Source organism: Mytilus galloprovincialis, chromosome 11, assembly GCF_965363235.1.
Source record: "Mytilus galloprovincialis chromosome 11, xbMytGall1.hap1.1, whole genome shotgun sequence".
NCBI classification, from domain to species: domain Eukaryota; kingdom Metazoa; phylum Mollusca; class Bivalvia; order Mytilida; family Mytilidae; genus Mytilus; species Mytilus galloprovincialis.
This window is the reverse complement of record NC_134848.1, coordinates 38,599,391-38,612,826: the sequence shown is the minus strand read 5'-3', so window position 1 is coordinate 38,612,826 and position 13,436 is coordinate 38,599,391. Positions and strand designations below refer to the sequence as shown.

General features: G+C 32.2%; 1 protein-coding gene across 1 annotated transcript; it reads right to left on the bottom strand.

Moving 5' to 3' along the window:
* Positions 1-11,556: 11,556 nt before the first annotated feature.
* Positions 11,557-13,424, bottom strand: LOC143050747 (uncharacterized). The gene has a single exon (XM_076223867.1). It carries the CDS (start codon positions 13,381-13,383, stop codon positions 11,557-11,559), a length of 1,827 nt encoding a protein of 608 aa, XP_076079982.1. The 5' UTR covers positions 13,384-13,424.
* Positions 13,425-13,436: the final 12 nt, after the last annotated feature.

The following is a 13,436-nucleotide window of genomic DNA, read 5'->3' as shown; positions in this document are numbered from 1 at the left end:
AAAATCAATTCGGAAAGTCCATAATCACATGACAAAATCAAATAACAAAACGCATCAAAAAACGAATGGACAAGAACTGTCATATTCCTGACTTGGTACAGGCATTTTCAAATGTAGAAAATGGTGGGTTAAACCTGTTTTTATATCGCTAAACCTCTCACTTTAATGACAGTCTCATCAAATTCCGTTATATTTACATATTTACATTAAACAGACTGAATTATCAGCAATATAAGATAAAAAAAACTACGAGATTTTTGTCATAAATTAATTCTATTATAGTCTACAGTTTCGGAGTGTGTCTTTTGTAGAATAAGTATGTAGACCAAGGGGAACAACATAGGCTCTTTGGGGCCTCTAGTTCTTTTGACAATGGTATTTAAATTCGATTACATATACATTTCCGATTATTTATATATTTCTTATACATGCTCATCATTATTAAAACTTTCAACATGTTTTTATTCAGGGATTTTTATATTGTGGTTTATGTCCAGTAACAAATATTTCATGCATATTCAGGCAAGGAACAAGTTTAAAATAAATCTGAAAGGTAGGCTCTGCTAAGCATTGTGATGGATTGAAAGGCTGGATATATTTTTTTGACAGAGGCAGTAACTTGATACGTTATACGTAATTAAGTAAATTGTATGTAGATTTGGCACAGATGTACAACTAGCAATCTATGATTACTTTTTGGACTATTTTCTCTGTTCTCTCTTTTTAGCTCATCTGGCCCGAAGGGCCAAGTGAGCTTTTCTCATCACTTGGCGTCCGTCGTCCGTCGTCGTTAACTTTTACAAAAATCTTCCCCTCTGAAACTACTGGGCCAAATTTATTCAAACTTAGCCACAATCTTCATTGGGGTATCCAGTTTAAAAAATGTGTCCGGTGACCTGGCCATCAAACCAAGATATAGGGGTAAAATGCAGTTTTTGGCTTATAACTAAAAAACCAAAGCATTTATTGCAAATCTTACACGGGGTAAATTTGTTTATCAGGTCAATTTCTATCTGCCCCGAAATTTGTTAGGTTGCTGCCCCTCATAATAAAAAAAAATGGAAATGTATATACGAAATTATCTAGGTGTGTGCAATGACTTTTACTGCGGCCTATAATCATGATAAAATTGAGAATGGAAATGGGGAATATGTCAAAGAAACAACAACCCGACCAAAGAGCAGATAACAGCCGAAGACCACTAATGGGTCTTCAACGCAGCGAGAAAATCCCGCACCCAGAGGTTGGGTCTCAGCTGGCCTCTAAATAAAAATGTGTACTAGTTCAGTGAAAATGGACGTCATACTTAACTCCAAAACATATAAATGAACTGGAATTAAAAGATATACAAGACTAACAAAGACCAGAGGCTCCTGACTCAGGACAGGCGCAAAAATTAGGCGGGGTTAAACATGTTTTGTGAGATCTGAACGCTCCCCTATACCTCTAGCCAATGTAGTCTGAATAAGGAAACTCACAGCAATACGAACTGAAAAACTCTGTTTAAAAGAAGTCCGAGTCCGATGTAAGAAAAGAAACTAAGCAAAATGGCAATGCTACATAAATTAACAAAGGACTACTAGCAGTTACTGACATGCCAGCTCCAGACCTCAATTTAACTGATTGAAAGATTATGTCTTCATCATATGAAAATCAAGCATAATCCCTCCCCTTATGGGTTTAGTATCATACCATCATAAAATATATGAGAAGAACATAAACCGTATCATGCCAACAACTGGTTTTAAAATAAATGTGTTTATTTCCGATGCAAAGACCCTACGAGGGAATCAATATTAATACCAAAATATGCCATCTATCTATCTATCTATCTATCTATCTATCTATCTTATCTATCTATCTATCTATCTATCTATCTATCTATCTATCTATCTATCTATCTATCTATCTATCTATCTATCTATCTATCTATCTATCTATCTATCTATCTATGTGTTTATTTCCGATGCAAAGACCCTACGAGGGAATCAATATTAATACCAAAATATGCCATCTATCTATCTATCTATCTATCTATCTATCTAATCTATCTAATCTATCTTATCTATCTTATCTATCTTATCTATCTTATCTATCTTATCTATCTTATCTATCTTATCTATCTTATCTATCTTATCTATCTTATCTATCTTATCTATCTATCTATCTATCTATCTATCTATCTATCTATCTATCTTATCTATCTATCTTATCTATCTATCTATCTATCTATCTATCTATCTATCTATCTATCTATCTATCTATCTATCTATCTATCTATCTATCTATCTATCTATCTATCTATCTATCTATCTATCTATCTTATCTATCTATCTATCTTATCTATCTATCTATCTATCTATCTATCTATCTATCTATCTATCTATCTATCTATCTATCTATCTATCTATCTATCTATCTATCTATCTATCTATCTATCTATCTATCTATCTATCTATCTATCTATCTATCTATCTATCTATCTATCTATCTATCTATCTATCTATCTATCTATCTATCTATCTATCTATCTATCTATCTATCTATCTATCTATCTATCTATCTATCTATCTATCTATCTATCTATCTATCTATCTATCTATCTATCTATCTATCTATCTATCTATCTATCTATCTATCTATCTATCTATCTATCTATCTATCTATCTATCTATCTATCTATCTATCTATCTATCTATCTATCTATCTATCTATCTATCTATCTATCTATCTATCTATCTATCTATCTATCTATCTATCTATCTATCTATCTATCTATCTATCTATCTATCTATCTATCTATCTATCTATCTATCTATCTATCTATCTATCTATCTATCTATCTATCTATCTATCTATCTATCTATCTATCTATCTATCTATCTATCTATCTATCTATCTATCTATCTATCTATCTATCTATCTATCTATCTATCTATCTATCTATCTATCTATCTATCTATCTATCTATCTATCTATCTATCTATCTATCTATCTATCTATCTATCTATCTATCTATCTATCTATCTATCTATCTATCTATCTATCTATCTATCTATCTATCTATCTATCTATCTATCTATCTATCTATCTATCTATCTATCTATCTATCTATCTATCTATCTATCTATCTATCTATCTATCTATCTATCTATCTATCTATCTATCTATCTTATCTATCTTATCTATCTATCTATCTATCTATCTATCTATCTATCTATCTATCTATCTATCTATCTATCTATCTATCTATCTATCTATCTATCTATCTATCTATCTATCTATCTATCTATCTATCTATCTATCTATCTATCTATCTATCTATCTATCTATCTATCTATCTATCTATCTATCTATCTATCTATCTATCTATCTATCTATCTATCTATCTATCTATCTATCTATCTATCTATCTATCTATCTATCTATCTATCTATCTATCTATCTATCTATCTATCTATCTATCTATCTATCTATCTATCTATCTATCTATCTATCTATCTATCTATCTATCTATCTATCTATCTATCTATCTATCTATCTATCTATCTATCTATCTATCTATCTATCTATCTATCTATCTATCTATCTATCTATCTATCTATCTATCTATCTATCTATCTATCTATCTATCTATCTATCTATCTATCTATCTATCTATCTATCTATCTATCTATCTATCTATCTATCTATCTATCTATCTATCTATCTATCTATCTATCTATCTATCTATCTATCTATCTATCTATCTATCTATCTATCTATCTATCTATCTATCTATCTATCTATCTATCTATCTATCTATCTATCTATCTATCTATCTATCTATCTATCTATCTATCTATCTATCTATCTATCTATCTATCTATCTATCTATCTATCTATCTATCTATCTATCTATCTATCTATCTATCTATCTATCTATCTATCTATCTATCTATCTATCTATCTATCTATCTATCTATCTATCTATCTATCTATCTATCTATCTATCTATCTATCTATCTATCTATCTATCTATCTATCTATCTATCTATCTATCTATCTATCTATCTATCTATCTATCTATCTATCTATCTATCTATCTATCTATCTATCTATCTATCTATCTATCTATCTATCTATCTATCTATCTATCTATCTATCTATCTATCTATCTATCTATCTATCTATCTATCTATCTATCTATCTATCTATCTATCTATCTATCTATCTATCTATCTATCTATCTATCTATCTATCTATCTATCTATCTATCTATCTATCTATCTATCTATCTATCTATCTATCTATCTATCTATCTATCTATCTATCTATCTATCTATCTATCTATCTATCTATCTATCTATCTATCTATCTATCTATCTATCTATCTATCTATCTATCTATCTATCTATCTATCTATCTATCTATCTATCTATCTATCTATCTATCTATCTATCTATCTATCTATCTATCTATCTATCTATCTGTCTATCTGTCTGTCTGTCTGTCTGTCTGTCTGTCTATATCTTCTGCCAATTAAGGCACACCTCATGGAACCCGGAGTACGGTATATAAGAAATGTTACACTGAATATCCTCCACCAATATTTACAGTAGATCCGTAAGAATTATTTACACTGATAAAAGTTCTTTATCCACACATAAAATACTTGTGTATGATTTAAAATCTAAAATTTATATTGTAATCCTTAATGACCTGACAACAGTATCGTAACTGTATCCCTTCTGAATAAGTCTGTTTTAGGGTTTGGTTGGCTTTTTATGTGAATGCCGACATTTTTGTGCTTTGTGAAGAATATTACCATAAAAGATTGGATGTGAAATACCTGAACGTATAAGATATTTGTGTTGATTTATATTTACAAATGATGTCCTTGTACATGATCATGATGTACCAATGAAAAAATTTAGTAAATGTTTGACTAGTTTGTGATATCGAAAACCCTGGTGTAATAAATTTTCAGAAATACAGAGATTTCTTTCGTAAAATCAAATACGTTGTTACATACACGAGCGAATCGAATCGATAGTAGCTTATAGACTTTATGCTTTTTGTCTCGCCTTGACGGAGACAACAATGTCTTAGTTTGTGAATAGATCTAGTTTATGGCAAACCACAAATGGTAGGTCAATAAAATTTTGTATGCAGTTGTATAAGCATTGTCACATCTCATTGCCATGATTATTTGGCCGTGCCCCCTCAGTCAAACTTAGTTTACATGTATTAGTTTGTGATTAGGTTACTTCAAGTGGAACTGTTAGTGGTAGGCCAATGATAATTGATATTCAGTTGTATAAGCATAAGCACATCTAATTTTCATGGAGAATATTTGGCCCTGCCCCCTCAGTAATGGTCTCTTTACTCAGTAAGAAACATTTACATAGTTTACTAGTTAATGTTTGTGTATAGGTTTGTTTAAAGGGAACGACTTATGATAAGTCAATGATATTCGGTATGCAGTTGTATTAACATTGGCACATCTCATTTCCATGGAGATTGCTCAGCCATATACCTTCAGTTATGGTTCATTGACTTTGAATATTTGCATAACTTTCCTGTTAAAGTATTGCTATTTTAATTTCAACATGTGCATTATTGAAATTACAAAAAGGCGAGACATATTTCTGTGATAACAGTTTATCTTTCTTTTCAACTTGTATAAGAGGTAGGGCCAATTTGCCGGGATTTTTTTTCATTCGATTAGATTGGTAAATCACGTTTTAAATAGCCCGATAGATGCTAATTATAGTACACGAAAATACGTCACATCATCTATTTTCATACCTTTGAACAGGTTTTCCTACAAAACAAGGCCAAGACTATTGATGTTTTAATATTGATTTTATTTTATTATTAACACCCTTTATGCAAGGTATCATACCACCATTGTCAAGGAGCCAAATAATATCGAACACATTCAAATCGTGTTTTTCTCATTCTGAATATATGTATATCTGTATTTGTTCTGGTCTTTTAAGGTTTTATCGTCTATAAGATAAGATAATACATGTATATATTTTAACCGGGGAACATCTTGCATCAGTTGGTCATAGACCACCCTGTTTTACTAACAGACGGTCCTACTTATAAGCGCCCGGGAGCGCCCGGGAAAAGAAAAAGCGCCCGGAGAAGAAAAATTAGCGCTCGGAGAAGAAAATTAGCGCCCGGGAGAAGAAAATAATAATATTTTATAACAATATTTTTTTCCTTAAAAAATAACTAATCATTGCTTGTTTTGTCCTTAATATAAATGGGGATATGTACGATGCTACATCTAAAGTGTTCAAGTGTTGTACTTTTTTTTAGATTTCAAAATTGTATATTAAAGTAAGTAAATAAATATAAATAAGAGTATATAGAAGAATCATGAAAGACATTGTCCTCGATCAAAATGTATATTTTGTTACTAAAAATAATCGGTGCCTGAGGTCTAATATTTTCGCAACGGCATGGTGAACGCTTTTTTTATACAGATGCTGAGATAGATTTATTATATCTTTTTATAAAACTAAAACTGTTTCAATGGCTATGGTTATCAGGGTTTTAATGCTTAGACTTAAATATAAACCAAACTTCTGCTTTTTACCCCCTTGTTTTAACTACGGTACATATCTTTTTTGAAAAACATGTCTTTTGATGTCTTACATTTTAGCCCCTAACAGATTTTATATTGCCTTTTCTAGCATTTTAACAAATCGGCCCTTCGTTATGAAACAGATGCAACAGCCTTTTTTTTTTTTTTTTTTTTTTTAGACTTGAAATAATTTATTGAATATCACGTGAATATAATTTACCTTGTATGACCCAGGGAAGTATACACAAGGGGCCCTGTGTTTACAATGATCCATCGTCCAGGGTAAACGGTGGACTCTATTATTATAAAACAGCTTCTTGATGTTTTACTTACAATCACGATTTGTAGTGTAATTGATTTGTTCTGTTGTGTTGTTTTATTTTCTGATGACTTAGGAACAGGTGTAGGGACGGTGGTAAAAAAAGTTCAGTACTGGTATCTACACAATTGTGAATTGGCGACAAAATTACTGTTGCCTGCATTTGTTACATATAATACCATGTTCAAAAAAGATTTCGAAAAAATGTTTGTGTTGTTTTGAAACTTGTATACAATGGCCTTATTTTAAGTTATGTGTATATTGCAAAGAAATAACACGACGGGTGCCGTATACGGTGCAGGAAATGCTTACCCTTCCGGAGCCCCTGATTTCACTCCCGGAAATCGCAACATTTGGGCTTCATTGCTATAGAATCAATTCTCGTGTTATTGATTATGTATAGTCACCTACTTCAGTTTGACGGCAGTTATTCCTTGAATATGTGTTATAAATGTAAACACATGAATAGAAAGTAAGTCAAGAGTATGGACAGTCATAGGAATGCACACAATAAGCGATACATTATTTTTTTCTTCAATACATGTAAAATGATATACTAGTAAATTATATGGTCAAAATGAACCATTCATTCATTCATTCATTATTTTATTTCCTCTATTAAGAGATTAAAATTTAATATAACAACACAAAAAATGCAAATATTCTGAACGAGATTCGAACCCTTTCTTCAAAACCATCATTCATTAGAAGTTCTGTGCTGAACAAAATTATAGGACTTCTGCCCTCAATTCTAATAACTGTTTTATAAAGGAACCATTATTTAGCATGTTCCATGATAGAGGGGTTTAGCCAATCGTCACAACTCGGCCGATTCGGAGAGAAGCGGAGTCACCCGAGGATTGCCGAATGGGGGTTTAGCGTTTCTTTTACTTTTTGTTCTTGGGACATATAATCATGAAAAGGTAAACAATTTTCAAATAAATTATCCCTTAGTTTTTTGTTAATTTTACATTCAAGGAGGAAAGTGTGTTCATCCTCCAGCAAGTTTCGCAGTTAACATATTCTATCCTTTCTAAGAATTTTAAATTAGCAACCCTTTTCTATTCATAAGTTTAATCAACAAAATACAATTAGATAAAAATTCCAATAAATGGACATTTGTGTATGAACTATATCTTAAATGTTCATTTAATGATCTTTATGCAAATCAGTTTTCTAAACATGTTACAAAATCCGTGTTATCGGTGTTAAAGAAAATTATTGCGATTTTGCTTTGATATGGAAACTTTCAAATTCTTAGAAATGTTAAATTTATTCAAAATTTAAAAAATTAAATGGTTTTAAATTTTTATTTGCAATTTCATGCAACATTTACCTAAGGTTTACGTGAAAAATAACCAAATAATAATAAATGTTGATATGATAGATTAAATAAAATCCTAATGATTCTATTATTACCTCGAACAGGATGTAGACATTTATTGGCGCATAACATTTCATTTGGAAATATCTCCACCTACGCAGATCCTGTATCCTACACAGATATTAAATGGAAGAAAAAATCATTTTACAAACGTCTTTAATTTTTATATATTTTGAACAATTTTATGTTTAAGGATGTTCGCTCCCCTTGTTTTGGAATTTTTTGCAAGATATTCAGAATCCTCTGGTTTTATCCATGCAGTTCTACAAGGAATTTCGCCCACTAACCCCATCTTTTGTTTTTATGCCCCCACAGTAGCGAAGGGTGAATTAAGTTTTACCATTGTCTGTTTGTACGTACGTCCGTACGTCCCAAAATTGGTTTCAGTTCTCTAACTTTAGTTTGCCTCAACCAAATGTTATGAAATTTATACACAATGCTTATTAACACAAATTGACAAAACACAGATCAGTTTTGAATTTTGGTGGCTTCACTTTTACCGTTCTAGAGTTATGTCTCTTTACAAATGGACAAATACCAAAAATGACACAGAAAATAACAAATATAGGTAACCGTACGGCCTTCAACAATGAGCAAAGCCTATACCGCATAGTCAGCTATAAAAGGCCCCGAAATGACAATGTAAAACAATTTTAACTTTAGTTTGCCTCAACCAAATGTTATGTAACTTATGTGCAACGCTAATTACCACAAAACACAGATCAAGTACAAATTTGGGTAGTGTCACTTTTACAGTTCTTGAGTTATGTCTTTTTATAACGCAAGCGGGGGCATAGGACATATTACCAAATTATCATAATCTTATTACATATATAGTTTAAAATTTCATATTTGAAAATCTTAAAAATTTTCTTTTTTTTCGTGGTTTTTGAAAGAAAAAAGATGCCACTGTTAAATGTATAAAAAATCTAGAAAAATAATATCCGCCAAATTTTCAATGGCTTATATCTCGAAAACAAGCACACTTCATTGTTTTCTGCTTTTTAATTCCTTCATTTACATGCAATACATTATCAACAGTCTTTTAAAAAGCTTGCTATTTTGAAACAGAGTAGGAACATCCTTAAAGAAAAATAGTATAATTTGAACAAAAGAACATGTGTGATAACCATACACGTCATGCGACATGAACCCAAATATAAAAATAACCAAATGACATCTAGAGGACATACAGTCTTTAACAATACACAGGTGCCAATTGCTATTTAGTTCAATCCGGAAGGAAAAGTCACTTGGTCAACTTCCTGTTTCGGTCAAGTGTCACAAAAACAAAGGTCATCAGTAACGAACTGAGGAAGGAAAAATTCTTAATAGTTTATGATTAAATTTTTTAAACACAAATCAAAGTTATAAAAATGCTTTGTATGAACGTGTTTACTCTTTGAACATGTCCCTAAAAGTTTTATGCATAATATATTATTTAACTAGGGCCCAGATAGCTTCAATTGGATAACAGTAAACATTTGTGTAAGTTAAGAACTTATTCTGAATGAAATAAATAGCGATAAGGTCACTGGCGTATCCATAATTCGGGGCCCACTGACTGCCTAAGAGGGGGCCCGCTCTAGTCACGCTTCAGTGATTTCCTATATAAGCAACCAAATTTCTTCCCAAAAAGGTGGGGCCCGGACCCCCCTCAATCCGCCTCTGTAGGTGTATAATTAAATACAACAAGTCAAACTCCAAATCATTTGACCGAGTCTTTCCGCCTCTGTAGGTGTATAATTAAATACAACAAGTCAAACTCCAAATCATTTGACCGAGTCTTTAAAAATTGTGAATGGATTAAGCAGAAAAAAATCAAGATCTGCTAATACCACTGAATTCTTGTAATAAATGATTTTAATCATTGATATTTGACTCGAATAAATCATATAGATTTCACTTGAATAAATAACTGAGATTTGATTCTATATACGACAACTACTTGTGATAAGGAAAAATGCAACAGGTGCATACAAATATGGCGTTTTGAGTATGAATACAAGGATGAAAGCGCCAAAAAGTTTATTATAGTAAGATATGGTTTTATAATGTTTGAAAAACTTTAACCAGAAATTTTGCATTGTATGAAGTTCAGTGGTATAGATTATATCGAGGTGCAATCTCCCATGCAGAGTTGTCTGTCTTTGCTCTCTCAACTCTGCATTTGATATTGATCAAAGTGGTGTGTTATGTCTGTTTTTTTACCAGTTGTATTTCGTCTATTTCATGTATTTGGAGAGAACGTTTCTTCAAAATTTTATAACCAAACGCAGCTGAACGTTTCTTCCAAATCATATAGCCAAACAAAATTATAATCAAACCAGTTGTCAGACCGAAAACAACAGCATACACAGTTTTTGCTGAATCTGAAAAACATAAAAGCATCAAAATTACATTATTATTACACCGACCTTCAAGGTATAGAACCAGTAATAGGAGCCCGGTAAGAAAGAACAAACAAGAAAGTAGTACATATTTTAAACAAAATAGTTCCTACGCACAGCTGTAACTTTGACAACAAGTAAAATGTTTGGGTAATTTTGGTATCAAATGAAAGCGTAGGGACTTGGGATCACTGTAGACCCCTTGTTGATTTTTTTTTAAATAAAAATAATATATATATATATATATATATATATGAAATTTTAATAATTTGTCCTGTTGTTCAGATCAAAAGTACCCGTTTTTGTACTATCAATTTTTTGGGAACCAGTGCGTTCTAATATGCAATTAAACGTATGTAAAATGTTTCAGCACAAATCAAAATAAGGTATAGTTTTGACATGGAATGACTACCACTTTATTTGAACTTCAGACAAAGTAGCTACTAACTGCAGAGTTTACCATAGAAAGCAATGGCTATGAATAGGTGGTTTTATGTATCAAAAGAGACAAATATTACATGCATTTCAGAACAATAACAAGTTAACGTCAAACAAGGAAAAAACTAATTTGCACACGATACAGTCTCTTAATTGTACTTTTAACGGTCAAGTCAACAAGATAACCCGCTGTTATAGATATGTTCCCCTTCCCGAACACAATGTTCTGAATTTAAGCCGAGTTCTTCCTATGAGTTTTATTAAAGTCTTTGTCTTGCACTTGAAAAACAAAAACGTCCAAAATGCATTAGATTCTGAAAGTGTAATCATTGTTTAGTAATTTAGAATGACAGACCGGTTGGAATTACCTTTACATATTTTACACACTAATTTCAGGGACAGGGACCTCGAAAATGGTGTATGCAGACATTTATTGCTAGCAAGATTAAGGTAAGATTGAGTTGAAAATTGACATACCTGTAGAACTTTTTTGTTTGGATGACAAATCATTTACAACGCCTGCCATTGTCCTTAAATAACTGTGGCATGTTGGAAGTTCTTTTGGAATATATCTATTCTGATTTTCAAATGATTCATTAAGCATGAGCGCCATTCCATTGACCATGTGTTTATCAATATGACAGTGCATGAACCACACTCCTGGGTTCGTAGCATCTATTCTAATAATCACATAGCCCCCATATGGTATAACTATGGTGTCTTTTCGTACAGTATCTTTCAAGTTTATTCCTGGAATATTCTGATAATTATTCCACGATGCATTTCTCCATTTTGCGTTATTGCATTGGCTTTGTTCATTAGAGAGCGTTTCGCTGCATTTAATGTCATTTGTTAATATGAACTGGCCATCATTTTTAACCTCAGGAAAACCCATCTTTAGAACTTCAAAGGTGTGACCATGCATATGGATAGGATGAGAAATGGCTGCTCCACTTCCAAGGTTTAAAAGGATCATTGTGACTTCGGATCCAGATTTTAAGTTCAATGTATGACTACATATACAGGTGTTTTCATCACCACATTTATCACAATCGGTGTCGGTTTCAGACGGCTGTGTCAGAGGTGCAACTGTTGGCCAACGAAAAATGCGTCCATTTATGGATGAATGATCACCGGGAAAACCGAAGTTCAAGAAATGTAATGCCTTCTCATTTGTTTCTTTTACATGTTCTGCATTAAAATCATTATCATCTATATTTCCAAGTGATTTTAAATCAGTCACGGGGACGCAAATGAAATCATCCCTTTGTGGGTAGACTTGAAATGGGCAATTTAATACCCGAAACATGTGATCATTAGTGTGAAATTTCATGGCTGAAGAATCTCCCTTCTGAACATTAAGAAACCCAAGTCCAATATTATCTCCAATGGTAAGACTTGGCGACGAAAGAACACTTACAGTAATGTTGTACACTCTCTCCTCAGCATAATCCAAATCTATTTCAAAATCATACCGTTCCGCAGGAAATATGATTATTTTATCTACGACAACCGGCACAATCTCAAATCCATCAGTTTCAACCACATTCAATTTTAAACCTGATATTGAAAATAAGAGGGTACAATGTGATCCAACTGCAATGAGTCTAAACCGATGTTGACCACCTTTCCTAACATTGAACGTTTCTATTGGGGCAAGAATATCTTTAAACTGTCCTCGGCCATTGATTAAGATTGAATGAGGGGATGTATCATATAATTGATCATTTACATCTAGTAATGTCTGTGCATCATACTGATGGTTCCATTCTTGAATCTGAAGTATATGCTGATTCATAAATGGTACTCGGAGGTGGTGCTTTTTGCGGAGGACAATAAAAGCACCAAATAAACCCATGTCTCTTTGGTTGCCTACATGAGAGTGATACCAGTAAGACCCTCCAAATTTAGGATGGAATGTGTAATTAAAGGATTGACCTGGCATTATTGGGCATTGCGAAACAAACGCAACACCATCCATGGCTGGATGTTCAAGCTGATCTATACCGTGCCAATGAATGGTTACAGCCTCATTGATCAGAAGGTTATTAACGATTATAGTAATAGTTTGATTTTCATAAATGAAAATAGATGGCCCTGGCATGGTTCCGTTGGCGGTGATAAGATTTCTAGTCAAGTTCCATCCATCAGCAGAAATGATATCATCTATTGGAATTGGAATGACTGGGCTGTCCTCTAAAGATTCTGACTTGGGCAATTTGTATAATTCCCGAGACTTTGCATACACCTGGCCCACTGTATTCCCATTCATTGTAAGAGCAGTCTTGATGTTAATAGATGTAAAACAGTGGTCAACCGTCTTGT

Excerpts from the sequence above, each read along its gene's own strand:
- LOC143050747 (XM_076223867.1), bottom strand. The coding sequence starts at position 13,383 with ATGAATGGGAATACAGTGGGCCAGGTGTATGCAAAGTCTCGGGAATTA.